The sequence below is a fragment of the Mastigoproctus giganteus genome, chromosome 11 (assembly GCF_048544385.1).
Source record: "Mastigoproctus giganteus isolate SK-2022 chromosome 11, ASM4854438v1, whole genome shotgun sequence".
NCBI classification, from domain to species: domain Eukaryota; kingdom Metazoa; phylum Arthropoda; class Arachnida; order Uropygi; family Thelyphonidae; genus Mastigoproctus; species Mastigoproctus giganteus.
Genome location: NC_143585.1, coordinates 58,143,269 through 58,165,798, shown reverse-complemented (window position 1 = coordinate 58,165,798; position 22,530 = coordinate 58,143,269). Strand labels below are relative to the sequence as shown.

The following is a 22,530-nucleotide window of genomic DNA, read 5'->3' as shown; positions in this document are numbered from 1 at the left end:
GCTTTGAATATTGAACATAATGGTATCTACAAACCTCCTTTCATCATCATCATCTCTGAGTTTGAAGGTTCATAATTGTGATTCACCAGAGCTTGTCTGTCTTGGGCAAGTCTCTTCAGTTCTTAGTACTTCTTCATGTTGGACAATTCTTTTAAGTTATCTAGCTATTCTCTTCTTGGCTTCTCAACGTTTTTCTCTCTCCGTCATCCATCTCTCTAATGCTGTAACTAGTCTGTTTCGAGAGGACCCTCTCGTAATACGTCCAGCATACATCCACTTTCTTTTCATTACTTCTTTCAATAAGCTGTAATCACTTGCCATTCTTCTACAAACTTCTTCATTTCTTGTCTTATCAGTCCATTTAAATTTCAATATTCTTTTAGCACACCACATATCAAAAGCATTGATCTTATCTTTGCTTTATTTTGCCAGAGTCCATTTTTTGCACCTGGAAAGACAGACCAAGCTTAACATCTCAACATTTTTAGTTTTATTTACATGCTCACATTCCTTCTCATCAACCCTTTGTGTTTCCAAAAACCTGCCTATGCCATTCCAAATCTTGAACGAATCTCTTTGTTGCTCTTTCCATCTACTGTTGTCAGTCTTGCAAGGTATCTAAATTGTCTCGCTTTTACTAAACTTCCATTTATTTTAAATTTTCATTTTTACTGAATACCATTATTTTTGTTTTGCTCACTTTTAATCTCATTCCATATTCTTCTCACCTAGTATGAATTTTGTTAAGGGCTCTAGTGATTTTAATGATGTCTTCTGCATATCTAATCCTATTGGAATTAGTTCTGCCTATTCTTATCCTTCTAATGTCTTCTAATATTAATTCCTCACTGTGAAGGTTGAAGGACAAACGTCCTTGTCTTATGCTGACTTGACCTCAAACCAATCAATCATTTCGTTGTTTATTCTGAAAGCCAACTTTTGCTCTTGATATAAATTTCTTATAATTTTTAAATCCTTTCCCTCCACTCCTATTTTCTTAAGCATATTGAGCCATTTACCATGCTAAACTCTGTGAAAAGCTTTTTCAGAATCTTTTGAAAAAGCTTTTCACTAAAAGGATAATAAAGGATCAGAAAACATTGTTTTCTGATCCTTTATTATCCTCTTAATTTATTCTCAATGTTTTCAAATCCTCTTTTTTATCCTCTTAAAAAGTGTATCCCATCTTCCAGCAGCTCTCCTGTCATGTAAATATCATTCACAAGATCTCTGAATGTCTTCAAAGCATCGTTATTCATATTCTTGTAAAAGTTCTATTGGAATATCATGTATTCCATGAGTCTTTCCATTCTTTATTCACTTTATTGCTTCTTCTGTTTCTTCCTCCATAATTGGTAGACCAACTTTCAGGATTTCCATTTTTATCAGCATAGCATGTGCTAGTTAACAGGAGAGAATATTTCTACAGGGATGGGATACACTTAAATGGAAAGGGAACCAGAATATTTGCTGATGCTATCAAAGCAGTGTTAGGTGGGTCGGAAAACCGCTGGCTTGGGGTATACACAGACAATATCTGCAGGCAGAGTTGAAAGTGATTCTTGCACTTCTTCTATTGGAACAAGCAGCAGCCTGAGAGCAAGGGATCTCAAGGACACCTTGGAGTCACGGAACAAGTAAATACGTTGGTTTGGTAGATAACTAAGAGTAAGAACAGGTGCATGTATACTTGAATGTACACCAATGCTAGGAGTAATGGTATATAAATTTGATGAATTTGAAGTGCTGGTTAAGACACCAAATGCGGACATAGTTGGGATATCAGAGATGTGGTGTCACTCAGATTTAAGGGATGCAGAATTTGAATATGGAAAATACGTGTACAGAACGGACACATAGGTCAGGAGGTGGGGAGAGAGGGGTTATTCTCTTACTTAAGAAGCACATAAAATCTAGGGCGGCACATCCAGGTGATCTGGGTGGCAGTTTAATGTTGATTCAGTTTGGCATGGCATAAGCATTGGGAAAGCAAAAATGAAAGTAGGATCGTATCATAGGCATAATGATTCTGATGAATACAATAAACAAGTGTACAGAGATATAGAGTCCTGTAATTCATTGTCTTATAATGGAAGATTTTAACTTTCCAGGTATTGACTGGAACTTGTGAGTTAGCCACTCGCACACTAAAAATATTTTTGTGGATTTATTGGATGACTGTTTTCTATAGCAGCATGTTCGAGAGACAACCAGAGGGAGTAATACTCTTGCTCTGATTATCAGCTGGTCTTGGCGCATTGTAGCCTTAGTTGCTAATGCGCCAATAAAATCCAAACCAAACCAAACTGATTATCAGCAATGATTATTTATGCATTAAGAATCTGCAGATAAAGAAACCACATGGCAGCAGTGATCACAGCTTACTGATGTGGGATTTACTTAAAGATGTAACTATCATCGGCTAAAGGGAAGGGTTTTTGTTTTCATAAAGGTGACTGTATTGGTCTCAGACAGTTTTTAAATTATATAGAGTGGGATCAATTGATGCTACCATCAGCCAATTCTAAATGGGAAGCATTCAAGGAATTAATCATAGAAGCTACTAGGCTTTTCATTCAAACTAAGAAATACTGTTCGAAGTTTAGGCCTAAATGGATATCATGAACTAAAGAAACTCTTGTGTCAGAGAAGAAAAATGCATGGGATGCATATAAATTATCGGGCAACACAGAAGCCTATTGTAGATATAAACTAGTCTGTAATCAAGTCACAAAGGAGATTAGGCAAGTGAAGGCAGAGTATGAGAAATCTTTGGCAAAGAATGCAAAGAAGACTTGATATCGATGATTTGACTGATGTTAATCCTCCTCAGGTTGCTTACAAACTGAATTAGTATTTTGCATCCACAATCGCAAATGTGAAATTCTTTAGGGAAGTGGAGGCCAGAAGTTTATCCAACTCTAACATGGAGCTGAATGATTTTGTAAGAACTGAGAGGGAAGTGGAAGAGAAATTGCTGAAGTTAAACATAAGAAAGGCACCATCCACTGCCTGCAGTGGATTGGATTTATCCAATTATATTAAGGTAGACAGCAAAGGAAATAAGCAAATCTTTAAGCATAATTATGAGAGCATTCCTGGGTTTAGGGGAAGTCCCCCATTGATTGGAGATGTGCAAATGTGATCCAAATTCACAAAGGGAGATCAAAGATTGGCACGAGTAATTACAGGATGTATTAGTTTAACTTCTGTTCCTGAGAAAATAAGAAGCAATACAGGATCATTTAGACAAGACTGCAATTATAGTTCAGACACAGCATGATTTGTTAAGGGAAAATCTTGTCTGACCAATTTGATTGGATACTACAATGTGGTCACAAAGGAACTGGATGCAAAAAATAATTTTGATATAATATACTTTTGGATTTCGTAAAGCTTTTGATACAGTTGCATAAAAGACAAATTGGAGCAGTATGGCATTAAGGGCAATTAAGGGCATGAAGAGTGGTAATCACTCTTCATGGACTAATGTTATTAGTTGAGTTCCCCAGTGTTGGGCCCATTGTTGTTTTCTATATTTATCACTGATATTGATGAAGATATATCGGGCTTAATGTCCAAGTGTGATACTACTATTGTCAGGTTTGTGAACAATATAGGAATTTTGCTAGCAGGGATAAGGAGGTGATTATCCCATTGTATAAGGCAATGATCAGGCCAAATCTTGGGTATTGTGTACAGGTCTGGAGGCTTCATTTTAGGAAGGATCTGGAGCTGTTGGAATGAGTACAAAGAAGGGCAGCAAGATTGGTGAGGGGAACAAAGGGATGCTCTTACCAAGAAAGGCTTAAGTGCTGCAAATTTCAGCATCTGGAAATTAGGCACCCGTGATGTGATATTATTGAGGTGTATAGGGCTTTGAATGGGTTGAGCAAGCTCTGGGCTTATGGGATTCCTTCCCTCGCTCAGATTACGCATTTGAGGGGGCATAAATTCAAATTGAGGAAAGACAGTTGTAGAATAGGTGTGGAAATTTGCCTTTAGCAGTGGGTGATTGATTGCTGAAACAAACTTCCATATGTAATGAATTTGAGAAAGAACTGGACAAACTTTTGGAGTGAATGGATAGGTAAAATTGGATTTTTTTTTTTTTTTTTTTTTTTTGCTTATACTCTATAAGCTTGCTTTCTTGCATCATATGTCACCATTAATACTTTTCAGGAGTCCCTTAGGAGTGAGATTTTTTTTTCCAAAACTTTTGAAGATCTGTAAATTTGAAATATTTGTACATAAATGCTTTTAAATATTAATTTGTTCTTATTTTGACTTGGGTGCCCAATCATAGAGTTAAATTAGTTCAGAAATAAAGCAGAATTTTTAAAAAAATTGCATAAAGAGATTTTTTTGTAAGCCAGAATTGGACAACAGGTCCAATTCCTCCCCCCCAGTGCCGTATGTGTACCCAATAAGATACTCCCTTGTATTATACCTATTTTCCAAGCTCTGCAACTCATGTGCTTGTAGTCTCTCACCATGTGTGCTTAATGTCTCTTTGCTATTCTCAGTAGACAAGTAATCCATCTTGGACCTTTCAAGAAGCTTAATATCTTTCTTTAGTGCAACCTCCAGACCTGAGCACAGTATTCCAAATGTTGGTTCACCTGTTTTTAGTTTCGGAAAATTCTGCCTGTAATTTTTTCATTAACCTTAGATTGTCAAAAATACCCTTAGCTTCTGTTCTATCAAAATGCAATTCACATTAGCAACCTTAGTTTGCTAAATCGGAAATCTAAATTAATAACAGTATCTCTGATTCTGAAACATTTAATTTCATTAGGCGTTGCTAAGTTTTGAACATCTTTTTATGTTTGTTTATCATCTATGATTATTGTTATTGTTGTGCATAGTATTCCAAGTTCCTCAGATTTCGACTGCACATTTGCCAGCTTATTCTAAAAAGACAAGTTATTCTTGTCTTTTTAGCATTTGTATTTGACCTCACAGAGGCACTGAGTTTGTTTTAAAAACAAAGTAAATAAGACAAAATTGGCAGAGAACTAGTTTAAGAACTTCTGAACGGGAGTGTCTTACATAGATTGATGCTACTAAGTGATTAGAAGTAACATATCAATACATAGCATGTAAGATAGGTGCTCATATGATGACAGATAAGCAGATTGATGTTGGATACAAAAATAATGCTGTTAAATAGTGGATGATGAATATGAGTGATGATGGTTGGGAAATCAGTGTTTTGAGGGCCTACTGTGCAAATATAATCTGTTGATGTGTTGAAATAACCTTCAAAATGTATATATACATTCATACTCTTCAGAGCCACACATGAAAAAGATGTATACAGGATGGTTCAATTAAGAAGTGCCAGGATCTATTTCACTTATTTTTTAAGTTGAGAGTACTTGTCTGGATAAATTTTGTTTAGTCAGTTGCCTTTTATCTCAGTGGGAAAATTATTCCCTACCTTCAGTTTAGTCTAAAAATGTCATCTGTTTACTTCAGAAATGAATATAAACAAACCTTGTTTCATATTTTATATGAAACAAATAAAAACAAATATAACAGTTGAACCATAAGGAGACAAGACACAACTACACTCCTTGCCTGCCATTTATACATAACCGTCAACATTTCAACATTTGTTGTGTTTGTGCAGTAATACTTAAGACATGTTTAATTTAATGCACTAAAATATTTTTAAAAAATTTTCACTTTTTTTAAGCAAAAAAAAAGGTGTAAGGTGACAAAAATAAAGCATAGTATATTAAATATTATGCAGATTTTCAATTAAAATAAACTTTTTCCTCATGAACCTGCAAAAAAGCTAAAAAAAAAAAAAAACAGTATTATCCACAAAAATAGATAAAAAAAAAAAAAAAATAGCCTCCAAAAAGAGAGGTCCTGCTTATAACACATTCTGCTTATATGCAGAATGTATTAAAAGCTCTTTGCAACCTTAACAGGAGTTTGCTGTACATTGGGATTTCCTTTTACAATTCTTTCAAATCTAAATGTGCAGTCATTGTGAACACAAACATTCCCAACTCCAATTCTTCCTATTTTTGTTTCATTTAATATCATGTAATGAGTATGTAGCATTGGTCCATTGTATGTTTATCAGTATTCACTACAGGTTTCAGATTAGAAGTTTGCTTGGAATAATTAAAATAATACAAGAAATTACATGCTACTCTGAACTATATTCAGAGAGTGAAGATGCAGGAGAGTTTTACAAAGCACTGAAACTGACCAGTTACTGTGGGATATTAAGTGACTGGAATAAATCTTTTTCACTGTAACAGAAATATATATTTTTTTAAGTTTTTTCACTCATAGCTGTACGGGTGCCCTCCCTCAGTTCATGTTAATCCTATTCTTCCACAATTGCCTTGCTCACCAAACCTAGAACCCTACCAAATACTTGCTTCCAAGAATGAAACAACTCCGGGAGGGATGTAAGTTCAAATTGCATGGAAGTGGAACATGCATTTATGGATACAGTGAGGGAAGTTGCTGGGAAAAGGCTAATATAGGAATATGTACTTCTAACAATGCTCTTTCTGCTAACAGGAGTGTGTGGCAGCAAAACTCAAATACTCAGTATGCTAGTAAGTTCCATAAGTGCTGTAAGTTCTAAAAATATTAAATTTTTATTTTTAAAAATTAAATTTTAAATAAAATTAAAAAATTTTTTCAATAATAAAACACATGTGATACTGAGATTGGAGAATGTGCTTCTTTGCTTAATACACCAAGTTTCAGAGGGGAATTGAAAATAAATTGTTGATGTTTTGAGGCAACTTTCTCATTTTAAAATTGTGGTTTGTCAGGTTGGTATGAGTTAAATCATTCATAAATGTGGTTTAAATCATATCTGTTATTACTGTTATAACTTTGTATCAATTTTTAACTGTCTTGAATGTTCAGGAAAAAATGTAGAATAAAAAATCTCTGATTTTAGTTTTAATAGGTTTCATTTTTTATATCCAGGTGGCATACTACTTTTGTCCTCACCATGTAGGGCACTATTTAGGTATGGATGTCCACGATACAACATTAATTCCACGAAGCATTAAAATAAGACCTGGAATGATAATCACAGTTGAACCAGGTGAGTATGTCTTCTCTAAATTAATTTCTATAGTTAGTAAGCTTTATTGTAGTTGGAGCTCCCCTCCTTGCAATGTCAGCACACAGTTAAAGCTTAAAATTTAGAAATATTTGATAGTGTGCTTACCTTATAGATTAAAAGCTGATGACATGAAATAGTACTAATGGCAGCACAATGCAAGGAAGCAAAGCTTATCAGCACCATCCAAAAAAAGGAAAAATAAAATTACACATTTCACTTGCCCATTCCTGCCAATAATTTTTCCAAATCTTTAAATTTATTAAATGTATCCACTTCCACGTACACTAGATGAAGAGGTTTATTCCAACAATTATTCTGGCTGAATGCAAATTTTCCAAACAGCAACCATCCTTTTTCAGTTTAAACTTATACTCCCCTTTCATGTCCCATCCGAGAAAGAGTAAAGATGCCATAAGCAGTTAGTTTACTTAACCCTCTTAAAGCTTTATATATTTCAGTTAGGGCAGGGGTCCCCAACCTTTTTCATCAGAGGGCCATGTAGAAAATTCATAACAAATGGTGGGCTGGAGTCGGTGCAAAAATTATAAACAAGGGATATTTATTGTAAATAAAGACATAGTCATATTAAAAATCACAATTTTTATTATTATAATCACATTTGATATTACAGAAATAGGAAATCAATGAGATGTTTGTAGTTGTTTTGATTTAGCAATAATTGAAATGTTAGGTTTAATAGTAGAAGTTCCCAATCTTAAAAAGTCTTGCAAATGTTCATCTGTCATTCTTGATCGATGTTTGGATTTTATATATTTCATTTTTGAATATGTTTGTTCACATAGGTAAGTGCTACCAAAAATAGAAATTATTCTTCTTGCTAATTTTTTTAATTCTGGAAATTCATTTTCTGTCAAAGTTTTATAAAAGTTAATTAATGTTTCATTTTTCAATAATGTTTTCAGGTTATCATTACTTTGAAGATCTATGATTTCTAATTGTAGATCTTTATCTATTTGTGAAACATTTACATCAAATGGATTCTGAAATAATGTAAATAATTTTCTATTGTTTTCGAAATCAACAAATCGATCAACAAATGCTTCCATCAATAATTCAAGATTTCGGACAAAATTGTCGGTAGAAAAATCACAATTGGGCATATTATTATATAAACTTTCACAACACAAAAAAATGGGAAAAATTATTTTGTTCAATTTGATTTTTAAATAATTCTAATTTTGTCTGAAATGCTTTAATATTGTAGAACAAGTCATTTACAAGTATATCGCGACTTTTAAGTTTTTTATTCAATGTATTCAAATGTTCACAAATATCTGTTAAAAATGCAAGTTCCCATAACCATTTAGAGTCTGTTAATTCTGGGACGGGTTTTAATTTTTTGTTCATGAATATGTCTATTTCTGTTCTGAGTTGAAAAAATCTTTTTAACACATTACCGCAACTTAACTATCACGCCTCCATATGATACAACAAATCACCATATTCGCTTTCAATTTCCTCCAAGAAAATTTTAAACTGACGATGGTTCAGGCCATTTTTGCGTATAAAATTCACAAATGCTAATTATAGTCGACATGATTGAGTTTGAAGACAAAAATTTACCGCACAATGATTGCTGGTGAATAACACTATGAAATTGCATAGGTCTTTGGGTGTTTTTGGAATCAAAATATTTATTAACATGGCCGATGAAACCAATATTTTTTCCAACCATTTTCTTTGCACCATCGGTCGTAATTGCTGTCAACAATTCCCAATCAAGCTGCAGGTCTTCAAACACTTTTGATACGCTATAAAATATGTTTTCACCAGAGGTTCTATTCTTCAAGCTTTCAAGTGCAGCCAGTTCTTCTGTGACTTCAAAATTTTGATTTATACCACGTATGTAAATGAGTAACTGTGCTGTGTTGGTAATATCTTCACTTTCATCAATTGCAATCGAAAAATTTATAAAATCTGTAACTTTTTGTTTCAGCTGATCTTTAACAGTAGTAGACAAGTCTTCGATTCTTCTTGCTAAAGTTGACTCTGATAAACTTATAGCAGCGAAGTGCTTAACTTGATCAGGGCATATTTCTTCTGCAATTGATGGGCACACCCTTTTCACAAACTCGCCATCAGTAAAAGCACTCCCTTATTCAGCAATGATTTGAGATGCTCGCAAACTAGCTCTAATTAAATTTAAATTCTGATTAGTGAAACATGTCATTTGTTGTTGTTGCCTCTTGAAATCAAAGCTCAGCTCTTGTAATTTCTTGTTTCGCAACTCTCCTTGAAGTTTATCATAAGTTGAGGCATGTTTTATCGTATAATGCCGTTTAAAATTATATTCTTTCAACACAGAAACTGCTTCCTTACATATAAGGCAGGTACATCGGTTATTGTCCCTTATAAAAAAATAATTAATCGACCAAAGTTCATTGAAGACACGACATTTGGAATCAATTTTTCTTTTCCTTGACATCTAGATTTGCTAAAATTAAAATTAAATCAAAGTTAAATAAAATTAAAAATAATATGCATTTATACAAATAGCACTAATAAATTGTTGCGCATGATAATCGGTGCAGCGGCCCGAAGACTATGGTCTGAATGAAAATAGCTGACCAGGAGAAAGATTAATACACGTACCCATCTTTACATTGCAAACTGCAAAGAATGCATTGCATACAATTCTTTCACTAATACTTACTTGATTAATATTTAGATTAGTGTTTAGCAATTGTTTTAACAGTCGCTTATTTTAACTTTACTATTTCACTTTTTGACAACTCGTGTTTGCCGGAAATACTCGAGGTTATAAATTTATAGCCTTGGGCACTCGTACTGTTGGGATTTTCCGACATCGCAAGAAACACTGCTGCCAAGTGGAAGTGCACAGAGTTGCAACAATGTTACAAAATTATATTTGGACGCATTTACATTATATTTTGATTAAAAATATCCTTATATACGATATGTAGCAAACAAAAAAGATTTCTATAGAATAAATTTCATGAGGTGGATGAAATAGTCTTTCCGGGCCAGATGAAATCATCTGGCGGGCCGGCCCGTGGGTCGTAGGTTGGGGACTCGTGAGTTAGGGCATTGTGCAGTTTCCTAATTCTAGACTGCAATTTACAGAATCCCAGTTATTGGAGGAATATCCTTTTGTGCCCCCCCCCCCCCCCACCAGCTAATCTTGTTGCTCTTCTCTGTATTCTTTCAACAGATCTGTGTCCTTCCAAAAATGAGGTTTCCAAACTGCTATGCAGTATTCCAAATGTAGCCTAACCATTGCCTTATACAGTAGGATGGTAACCTCTTTATTCCTTCTGGCAAAGTTCCCATATATTATTGACAGAATCCCATGGGCTGTTCTAGCAGCCTATTTACACTGCTCAAAGAATTACGTATCAGGGTGTACAATTACCCCAGGTCTTTTTCCTTTTCAGCTACCTTGAGTTTAGTGCTACCTAAATTGTATGTCATTCTGGAATACAGCTAGCCAGATGCAGTACCTTGCCTTTATCAATGTTAAACTTCAATTACCACTTTTTAGCCTATCCACTTTGAAGGAGTCACTTTGATTTTGGTGTTTACATAGGTTACATTTTGTACAAATTTTTTGGTTATGGCACCTTTACTCTCAGTGTTCCAGCAGATTTTCCAAATATTTATTAGCGAATTCTTTACACTTCCTTTTTGATCTCAGTGGCTAGCTTCAGCAGTGCCAAGAATCTGAGCAGGTATTAGTCAGGAGAGTTGATGAAGTATGACCATAAGGAGGCTTACTAGCAACACTTCAGTGCTGGTTTGGAGACAGTGCAGTAGACATGCATGATGAGAAGTACTATCTGCCTTTATATGGAGCCCAACTTGTCCTTGTTCGTGCCTGTGTGGTTTTTGTGGTACCAGATACCAGCTGTTTATGTGACAGTGGTGGTAGTGAAAAGCAGTAACACCTTTCCCTTTATGCTGCACTGAGTGTCATATCTCTGTGAATTTTTAAACTTTATCTGCTAAATGTACTAGGGATTGAAGAGTAGTTTATCATCTAAGATAACTCTTAAGTGCTTTAACATTGGGTATTGAGTAATCTCAGTGATTGAGTGATTTATCACTGAGAGCTGGTTTAGATTATCTTTCCTTTAACATAGTTTTAATTTTGTCAAGGGGAACTGTTAGTTTGTGTCATATGCTATGTGAATTCTTTTAACTTCATTTGAGGTGTTTTCTATTTCTCTTCAAATTTCCAGTAACAAGGAAGAGCATCAAACCATCAGCATATATAACTGTGCTGTTAAGCAAAGTTTTTATTAAGCCATTCTTTGAGTACTAGATTTCAAAGGAGCAGGCCCAAAACAGAATTCCAAGGATAGCAGTTATTGGTAACTCATTCAGTTCTGTGATATTTATTTTTTTATAATTGTATGGTATTCAGTGATGTTTCATTGAATATGCCTCTTGTAAATTTGTTGAGAAACAGTTCTTTCACACATGCTTTAGGATGCAGTCCCACCAGAGCTGGTCAAATGCAACTTTTGAAAGTCATTGAAAATGCCTAGTGCATTTTTGTTGCATTGCAGCCCATATCTGAGATCCTGTAGCGGGTATCTTCAGAGCCTGAGTCATAAGAGTTTCTATTATTCTTTGGAGTGTTATTATTTAATGTTTTTCCAAGCAGTGGGGGTTTTCAAGTTTGAAGCTTACTAGAAAAAATGAGAGTAGGAGTATGACATATGCAAAATGAGAGTATAATCAATGGCTATACAGACAAATAAAATGGGCCAGTAAATCAGAATGTCTTATAATGGGGGATTTTAACTTTCCAGGTATTGATTGGAATTCATGGTCATAGTCACTTACAGTAGCAGAGGCTTACTGGATGTATTGGATGATTGTTTACTGCACCAACATGTTAGAAAGGTGGCAAGAGAAAGCAATACTCTTGATATGATTATCAGCAGTGAATCTTCGTGTTTTAGCAAAGAATTCTTTGCTTCTGTTCTGAAGGAAAAGGATAAACTATATTGGCCAACTAGATATGAATAGCATAAAATCTGATCATTCTGTTCAGGTTGCTAATAAGCTGAATAAATAATTTGCATCTAAATTCATGCATGAAGTTTATACTTGGAAAGCCTTGGCATAGCCTACAAAAAATCCTCACCAAAAATGCAGTGTGCTCTCTTTATATTGTAAATTGTTGTATCAGAATTTGAACCCAAGAACCATAGGTAGAAATCTGTTATGTTTATCACAAGAAAACCAAGGCCAGAATCGATTGTTAAAATTAAGAGAATTAGCTTATATCTGTTAAAATAAATCGGTATGTCATACATTACTGGCTAGATTATGCGAAATTGGAATATTTTGGTAAAACGTAACTCCCTCTATGTTTAATAACTGTGACCTGATGTGAAACTATCATGATTATTTTCGAAATCTACGCATAAAAATTGGTTAAAAACAGCATTTAAATTCTTGGAGGTAAAAATCGTGTTGGCTAGTATTATTAGTAACAGGAATATGCGGGATCCAGAAACTTTATTATATACCATGATTCTTATTCTTTCTTTTCCTATTTTATGCACAGGTGCTGTTGACCTTTTACTTGATACCATTCTTTGGGATAAAGATTTACAAAGTTCAGTTTCATTGGCATTATATACATTTCCCCCCCGCCCCCCCACACACACACATATCCTTCTTCAATTAATGGTAGAAATTTATCATAAAATCCTCTGATACTGGATTGGCAGTTATTTTGCCTTGAATTTCTAACTGGCAGAAGCCACAACACAATTTGAAATTTTTAAACAACCAGTTTAAACAGTCCTACAGAATTTAATGCATGCATTAAATTCTGTAGGACTGTTTAATCTTCTATTCAAATTGTGGAAAGATGGTTAGATTAAATTATATTATATTGTTAAAATGAATGGCCATATCTGAATATAGTGTTCCAAAAATGGACACATTGCTATTGTCTCTTCTATAATATGTTATAACTTTCAATAAATTCTTATTATGAAATTTTGATTATTAGATTATCAAACTTAACTGGTGATATACTTAAACTGTCTTTTTGTTTTGCTAAAAAAAAATCTCTGTACTTATTCTGTGGCATGCATTTTGTTTAGCTGGGAGATAAAATGGCTGCCACTTGCTGTAAGGACTATTATACACACATGAACATGGCACAGCTCCAAATGTTTGATAGCTGTTGCTAATAACAGAATGCAAAAGGAGAGTTTCCTAGGTGAGAAAGGAATTGAAGCTTACTAGAAATTAAGTTGAAGCCCCAAAGTTTGTTTGTAGTTATGAATAATGTGCATAATGGAGCTCTCCTTACTTTCAGTTTTTCAGATCCAATATTTTCATATTATTTACTGCATTTATTATATTTATTAATATGGATTGGAAATCATGTTTCATTTTTTAAAATGAAAACTTATTTTTAAGGTATCTACATAAGAGAGGACAATAACAGAGTACCTTCTAAGTATAGAGGATTAGGAGTAAGGGTAGAAGATGATATTCTCATTACAGATGCTGGACCAGAAGTTCTCACTGCACAATGTTCCAAAACAGTAGAAGATATTGAAAAACTTTTTGGCTAAAGAACTATGTGTATTAATATAGCCAGAATATGTTTTTTATTACATTTTTTTTACCTGCATTTTATTTTCCCATCATTGTAAAAAAAATGGCCATTGAAATCAACCCTCAATCATCTGAGAAACTGGGTAGGAAATAAAATGAATAATGTAATATATAATAACTCACTTTTGTTGTATACTCATTTTGTAGCCTGTACATAACATAATTAAAATGATTTTAATGCATTAAGTTCTCTGATGTACAAGTGATAGTTGCATACCTGAATGTAGAAAAGTAATTTAAAATTTATTTTACTCTTAACTGTTACTAACTTGTTTACAGTAGTTCCAAGAAAGTTTAAAGATGCAAAGATAATTATGAAAAGTAGAACTTCAACCCCTCTTATGTTTTTGGCCAGCAGGGACCACCTAGTAAATGCAATAATGGTCTTAAATAATGCAAAAGTAAATAAAAAAGGACAAGGAAGGCTACATGTTTTTTTTTTTTTTTTTGATAATTTTGAAATGGCAACAACAGCATGCTATTTTATAATTTTCATATTTTAGGGCAGCATCAGAAAAGAGTAGAAGATATCGAAAACCTTTTTTTTTTGGCTAAAGATGTATACTCTGCAATTAAATGTCATGCAGTTTATGCATGAGGTTTAATTGTGGAGTTTGACAGGAAACCTTGTGTTCCTGTTAGTTGTTTCATATTGTTCTTCTTGTCTGGCATAAAAAATTTATTTTTAAAAATTTAATGGAGGGGAGAAACAGCAGGTGAAATCTTTAAGCTACTACTGCAGCAAGATCTGAAAAATCAGGCATATGAGTTGAGAGGTGGCAATTTAACTTTAATGTTGGTAAATATAAGTGGCAACTTTATAGGCAGCAGTAATCCCAAAGTGGCATGCCAACCTTGGAGTGGTGGAAAATGAATGTGACCTATTTGTAATTGTGCAGTCCGATGTGAAGTTTTCTGAGCAGTGCAAATGGGCTGCTGGAGCAGCACGTGGTGCTCTATCAATTGTGTATGGTAACTTTACCAGCAGGGATAAGGAGGTGATTGTTCCATTGTGTAGGGTGATGGTTAGGCCACATCCTGAGTGGTACATATGAGTCAGGGGTGGCATCAATTTGAGAGAGATGTGGATCTCTTGGAACAGCTGTAGCAAACAGCAACTAATTAGTCAAGTACTTACCACAAAGGGTTACAGTTCTGCTGATTGTAGCGCTTGGTAACTAGGTACTCACCCACGATGAACCTGATTGGCTTTAAGTGGATTCAGTGCGCTTAATGATGATGGTGTTCTGGCTGTTTGTTGGACAACACGTGTGCACGTACACACACGCACGTACACTCACGCACGTACACACACACACACACACACACACACACACACACACACACACACACACACACACACACACACACAGGGACATGAATTCAAAAAGGATAGGTGTGCAGGCTACCATTTGATGTTGTAGAGATGGATAGTTTGAATAAATTTAAGGAAGAATTAGACATAATATTAGAGGGGATGGGCAGGTGAGGTGGTCCCCCCCCCCAGAGGCTGCGTAGTCCAACTAGCTTGTTTAGTACATGCACTGAATTACTGTTTAGCATCTACACACTTTTATTTGTGAATAATGGAGCCTATTTCAGTCTTATTTTATGATAGAAGATCAAAATTGAAAACAAAAAAATCTTCAGGGCACCTTAGGGTTTCACCCATGTCCTATAATATTTGTTTGTAAACAAATTCTAAATAGATAAATTTCAGAGTGGCAGATGAACTCAAAATAACTCCATATGGACGCCTCAGGATCCCCCCTCCCCCTTCCAAGTACCGGAAATTTGGGATGAGATTAAAGGTTCTAATAGGTAGTGCTCATAATTTGAGTGGCAGTTATCTTGTTTCAGGAATGAAACAAGATGAAATAAAAATCATCCCATCAGGATGTCCTTAGATCTACAAATTTGGTTTCTATCAGAATATGTCACGTTAATACTATAGCTATCAACATTTTGGGTTTATGATGGAGAATTTTTTTTTTTTATTTTTTACTTGATTTTTGACCCCTTCACCTCACCATTGCAATGACAAAGAGTTTTTCTGTCTTTTTACAAAACCTCAGCCTTTTCTGTTTGCAAAAAAAATTAAGGCTATTTTAATATTGGAATTTTAAAAAAGTTTATTTCGGTTTGTTTTCATTAATAAATTGGCTCTCAGATGCAAAACATTGCAAAATATAGGGTGTTTCATAAAGGACGCAACCGTATTATAGGAATTTTACCTTTATAAACGGAAAGAAATTACACAACCTTTACAACAAGTGTTGGAAATGGTTTCCATTCACCTGGATGCAGTTTCGTATCCTTTTTCATGAAATGTTTCCAATCTCTTTTTCAATGTTAGCCTTCAATTCGTCAAGAGTATGAGGATTGTTGTGAAACACTTCACCTTTTAATCGTCCCCAAAGAAAAAAATCTGGAGGTCTTGGAGGCCACACGTTTTTTGAGATCAGGTGATCTCTGAAAAATTCCTGTAACATGGCCATTGTTTCATTTGTTGTATGGGAGGTCACACCATCTTGTTGAAACCAACATTCTCATTCATTCACCTCCAACAATGCAATAAACTGGTGGATTATGTCGTGATAAACTTCTCTATCCACAGTTTTGTCAAAAAATATAGGCCCTATAACATGACGGTTCAAGATGGCACACCAAGCCCCAGTTTTCAGGGTATGTAATGATTGTTTGTGATACACATGTGCATTTTCACTGCTCCATATTCGGCTGTTCTGACTGTTCACATAACCATCCAAGTGGAACCAAGCCTCATCACTAAAATAAACACGATTCAACACCCCAATTTCATTTTCATCAACAAAAGAATGAAACCGACGACAATACCATACATTTTTTTTATGGTCAGGTCCCTTTCAGTTCCTGAACGACACCAATACAGTAAGCATGCAATTTTAACTTCTTTGTAGCTCTGAAAACAGTAGTTGGTGACAGTCCGGTTTGAGAAGATAACTTCCTAAGCAATTTTCTTGGTGAGCGGGTTAAACAATCATTCAGATCATCCAGAACGTTCGCAGTTAACAGTGATGACCAGCCTGGGCTCTTTGTCTCCACACTCCCAGTCTCGCACAGTTATATGCGATATTGTTGACTTGTTGGGGACAAACAACTGAGGAAATTTCACCTGAAACTCGTCTTGCACACATTTATAAGATATATATAAGATATATAGGGTGGAAAACGACATGGCTGACACACAACAATGGACTGGATGCCTTACTGAGACTAATGCATATTACGTTCATTCAACTGCTAACCTTGAGTGCAGTGCTTCAAACTTGACATAACATTTGCCTACCCGTAAGTTCTACCTTCTTCATTTTAGTGTTGTGTTCTTTATGAAACACCCTGTAGAAATATAGTTCTCTGTAATATGTGATCATTTTATTGTACTTGTGGGCAAAAAAAGCTAATTAACAGTATATCAGTAAGATACCAAAGAAATACAACGTAAAATTTCAAAATACACATATGCAGGATTTTCCATGTATTGTAAAATCTGAAAAAAAAAAAAAGGCAACGTGATTGATTGCCTTGTGTACTGTATATAGATGTGATTTTTTGATTTCAAGTAGAAGGAAATGTAGTGTAACTAGGCATTTGCAAAAAATTAAGCATAAGGACTCCATGGAGTTCATAGAAAGAAGTGTAAAAATAGAGCATTTCATAGTGATGATCTCATATGCTGAATGTTTATTTGCATCTTTTGTCATAGAACATAATCTTCTGGGTTGTGCTGATTATGGCATATCATTTGGAAATATGTTTCCCAATAGTGAAATAAGAAAAAAAAAAAAAAAAAAAAAGGTTGTCAAAGGACAAAAGCAACAGACATTGTTAATGAAATTGTATGGCAAGGAAAGAAGAGATTGTAATACCTTGAAAAATGGGCCATTTTCGATTGCTACAGATGGTTGTAATCAATAATAAAATTACTTGAACCAACTGCCTGAACTTTATTAAAATAAATATACAAAAATAAGTAAGTTAAAAATTAGTTTTTACTTATTTTTTATATTTATTTTAATAAAGTTCAGTTGGTTATTGCAAGTAATTATATTACAGCTACAGCCATTGTGGCAACAATCCATCGTAATAATAATAAAAAGTCAAATCAAAAAACAGCATGCTTTCATTGCTAGCATTGGAAGGTGACTCTATGGGGTACCACACTGCACATCTTTTGAACAATCTGAAAGCATGTGGGATTGCTTCAGAAAACTGGCTGTCACTTAGGTTCAAAATGTGCCTACTAGAGCAGGCCTAAAATCCAGAGTAGCAAGGTTATTAAAAAGAGGAGCTGCATACCTTGTGAAAGTGATATGCTTGGTGATCATTTACTATCTAGAAAAAAAAAGTGCTAAAAAGAAAGATTTCAGCAATTCCAATTGATGCATGCCACTGAAGCAAAAAACATTTTGAAGCATGTGCATCCACATCGGCTATCTTGGTTAAGTGTGTAACTAGACTTGTATAATAGTGAAAACCTTCGACAAGTCTATTTAAAGAAGTTAGAAGTGATGAGAAAAGCCACCACTTTTAACCATGACCAAATGCACTTCATGATCCAAAAGAAGTTTTGAAAGATGACAAATAAATGAAATCCCCAAAGAAAAGAACTTTGAATTGCAAACTTTTGAAAGCACTCCTTAATAGGACAAGCAAGCTGATAATTCTTGCTGAGTTATCCTCACTTGTGCAGAAAGCCTGTTCATATTCCTCTCTTCTGGCTTGAATGATGCAATTTGTTTGTTTGTTTTTTAAATGTTTATGCCAACATTTGGAAATCCGAATATAGCTCTTCAGTCCAGTGTACCTCACATCCATGTATTGAAGTCATTATTCCTAGGTAGATGAACAAATTTTAAATCTTATGCTTCCATTTGGAAGTTGATTACCATAACACACTAAAGCAAAGGATGATTCTGACTAGTCACAGGCATCTCTGTTGTCAAGGTCATGGAGAGCCTAAAACAAGAGAAGATCTTTATGCTTTTATCAGTGAGGAAGTACTTTATTGTTGCATGAGACTACATGGTGCACGAGTTCCCATTGAGAACTGATGTTCTTATAAATGCTGGGCAGCACAAATTTTATCAGTTGGCAATGCATCATTTTCAAATTTTATAAATTTGGATTAAATTGGACTGTGAATGCAAAAAGTACTAGGAGGAAGTCATACACAGATGTGATCTCATGTTTGTTTTTCAATTTTTGGAAATTAATTGGGCTAAAGACGCAACATTATGCATTTTATCTTTATGGATATTGATGCTGTCATGAGTATATACCCATGAAGAGCTATAAGAGAAGTGAACAATTACTTTTTGTCTTGTTGGGTGTGGGAATATTTGGAGAGGTCTGAATTTGAGTTCCGTTGGTGACTGGAGAGATTCTTTATTCTGGGTTGCTTGTGTGGTGTCTCACAGCCACTTCTTTTTTAAATAAAATCAACTCTCCCCATGTACCTTTCTCAACCAATATTCTCTAAGTATTTTCTGTTTTCATTTTGATTTACTATAAATTACAATAGATTAAATTTTCATTTGGTGTTTGGGAGGGTTGAGAGTGAAAGCAGATGGGTTAGCCTGCTGCCCTGGACTCAGACATTGTAGGAACAGGCCCCTACAGGGGAAAGGTGGGCCAGCCTATTAAGGCTGTTTGGTTCTCATTGTCCCTAAACCTCTTTACAAATCATGAATGAAAATATTCAACAGAAGATAATCCAGTAGGATGATCTGATTGTTTATAATCAAAATGCGCACCATGCAGTTAACCATTGTCAGGAACAGACTCAAGAAACTTTGTAGTTACATGAAGAATTTAAATTTTTCAATAGAGAAAAGAAATGTTGCAATTTAAGAAAATAATTTTTATTATCACTAACAAATATTTTCCACAATTTACAACCAATTATTTTAATAATAGCCTATGCACAAATTTATTTTTTTCTCATAATAATTGCACGGATACCAAAAGAAAAAGTAGCTTGTGTATGAGTAAATAGAAATATTGCCATATTATTTTATTAAGGAATAAAAATGAACTGTATAATTTTCAAGTAAAACTTCAATTTAAAACTTCTTAAACAATGTTTATGAAGGATCTGATGCAAGTTTAATTATGCTTTTATAGGAGATTACTGGCACACAAACACAGTTTACACACAGTGCAAACTTCTATAGTCAGTTAAACTATCCCATTATGTTTACATTGTAGATAAATAACAAATGCTTCAGCTTGCATTTAAAATTGCATTGCAACTTTTTTGTAGTAATGCATCAAGAAACAAAGATTTTTCTATATAGTTTTACAAATAACATATCTGATATATATATTCTTATTTAATATAAAACATGAGAAAGAAAAATATCAATGATTCAGGATCAGATATTTGCTTCATCAAATATGTATAAATACACTTTCAACAATTATAATGTAAAATAAACTGTAGTTAGTCAGTAACATGTTCCATAATATTAACATTTGTAATAACATCTTATTTTACATTTCACAAGTACATATTGTACTCTGGTATATGGCCGTGTGCATGCGTGCACATTATTTTTATCACCTATCATTTGATATGTTAACAATTAAATATATTGACAAAAAAAAAAAAAAAAATGAAGAGCGAACATTTTCTGTGTAGTTACTAGACTTTCCACTGTTGCCTTCACATTTGATTTGTGTTTCATCACTGGTGCCTATTGGTCAAACCAATAGGTCATCAATCAGGTTATTTCATTTACTGAGTATTAACTTTAATACGAAATAGTAAAGATATTAAATTCTGACCATTGTGAATTATTTGTAGGCAGTACTACACAAATTTGGTCAGAGTATATATTGTGACAGAAGCACAGAAGAGAATAAATATACCATTCAGATACTATTCTTAACTCTCTGCGCCATGTGTGCCCTAAGTGGAGCAAATATGCTCGTGTATTTGTTCCATTTAGAGCACAAAATGGCAGATAGAAAAAAAATATCGTCTGTGAGGCTCGATTTTTGTTTTGATTATAAAAGTTAATTTTTAGCTTTTTTACTGAATCTAAAATGGTATTCTATTAATTATAATTTGCCAAGATCAATTATGAAATATCAAATGAAACTAAACAAGAAAAACCAATAATAATAATGTTTCTATCATATTTCTTAGAATTTGAGGTCACTTATCCCCAAAATTGAAACATAGATGCCACATGAACATCACGTGGTTACTTTTTTATATGGCTGAGTTCCGTTTCTGTGAAGCAAAGGTCTATGGAAAAGTGTGTGTGTATGTTTTGGGGGTTTAATGGTGCACGAGCTGCTGAGGCTATAGTGTGCCTCAGCAGCTTTTGCTGGCATCTCACAGATGCCATGTGTGTATGAGAATTAAGCACAAGAAAGATAGCTGCTATTGCTCGCCTGGCATCTGTTAAATGCCAAACAAAGAATTAATCTCTCATAATTCATAGTATATCAAAATGAAATCTGAACAATACCATATAACATTTTAGAGAATATTGATGTAGATTTGATTTTATTTCCAAATTTTAAAAAAAAAAGGTCAGATGCCAAATTAACAGCAGAGATTACTGTTGGGATGGAAATTATACAATGTTCAGTCAAAATGTTTTGACACCACTGTGTTTTAGTAGTGGAGCCAGTTCTCTCCACCTGATGGCTTGTGTCAACCCATATGAAGTACTTGATTGACCTGAGCAAGGGACATGATCTGATTCAAAGAAGGGATTATTGTTAGTTACTTAGTTGAAGATGGTAGTATTACAGAAACTGAATCTTGTGGATTGTTCATAGTGCTGTAGTTAAGGCATTCCAAGAATGGACAGAGCAGTTGTTGCCCAAATGTTGTATGCCCATACCTCATCACTGGTTGTGGTGAATGTAAGCTTGTGCAAGCCGATAGAAGGAAAATGGTGGAATACTGACCATGAAATTTAACCAGGAGACAACCAGCAGTGTTTCCAAGACTAAGATCCAGCGAATTATACTTTGTATGAGCCACTGGAGTAGGTATCTACTCAAAGTATCCATGCTTATGCCCACCCACTGTCAACGATGCCCAAAGTTTGCATTTGAACAACTGGAAAAAAGTTGCTTTTCCCATGAATCACATTTCCTGCTATGGACAGTAGATGGAAGGTACAATGATAAAACTGCAGAGAGGAATCACTCGGACATCCTGGTTCCACAGCAACAGGCAGGCAGGCAGTGACAGTGTTTTGATATGAAGAATGTTTTCCTGGAGCTGGCCTCTTCCCCCCCCCCACCCCCAGACTGCATTCTTAATACTAAAAACTACCTATCTATCTTAGCTGATCTGGTACACCTCCTCCCCTTATTACTGTCTTCCCAGATGGCACAAGTGTGTTTCAGTAGGATAATGAGCTCTGCCATGACAGCCAAATGTGAATCTCATAGGACAGATCTGGCATTTGGATCCTGCTCCACAAACTATACAGATCTTGGTACAACATCTAGTGAAAAAGTTGCAATGTTTAGGGGCCTTATGGAGTTCATGCCTTGCCATGTGGTGATGGTATTGGCAGCAAAAGAGCATACCCACTGCTAGGTAGGTGGTCATAATATTTTGACTAGACAATGTATATGGCTTTGTTACTTTGTGCAAAAAGCTGTATGTTGCAGTTAATTTTTGACTAAGTTGGAAACACCCCCCCCCCTTTTTTTTTGCAGTCCCAATCAGTTGGCAGTTTTGGAAAAGTGACAAACCTAGCTATAATAGCCTTCAT

The 22,530-nt window shown here is 34.6% G+C and overlaps 1 protein-coding gene across 1 annotated transcript in view; it reads left to right on the top strand.

Moving 5' to 3' along the window:
• LOC150078029 (xaa-Pro aminopeptidase 3-like) overlaps window positions 1–13,796 on the top strand; it is a 123,915-nt gene extending 110,119 nt beyond the window's left edge. Inside the window, exons 4-5 of the mRNA XM_090384341.1 lie at window positions 6,970–7,090; window positions 13,541–13,796. Coding sequence (XP_090240467.1) covers window positions 6,970–7,090; window positions 13,541–13,698 — 279 coding nt within the window. The 3' untranslated portion in view covers window positions 13,699–13,796. The remainder of the gene's footprint in view (window positions 1–6,969; window positions 7,091–13,540) is intronic.
• The last annotated feature ends 8,734 nt before the right edge of the window (window positions 13,797–22,530 follow it).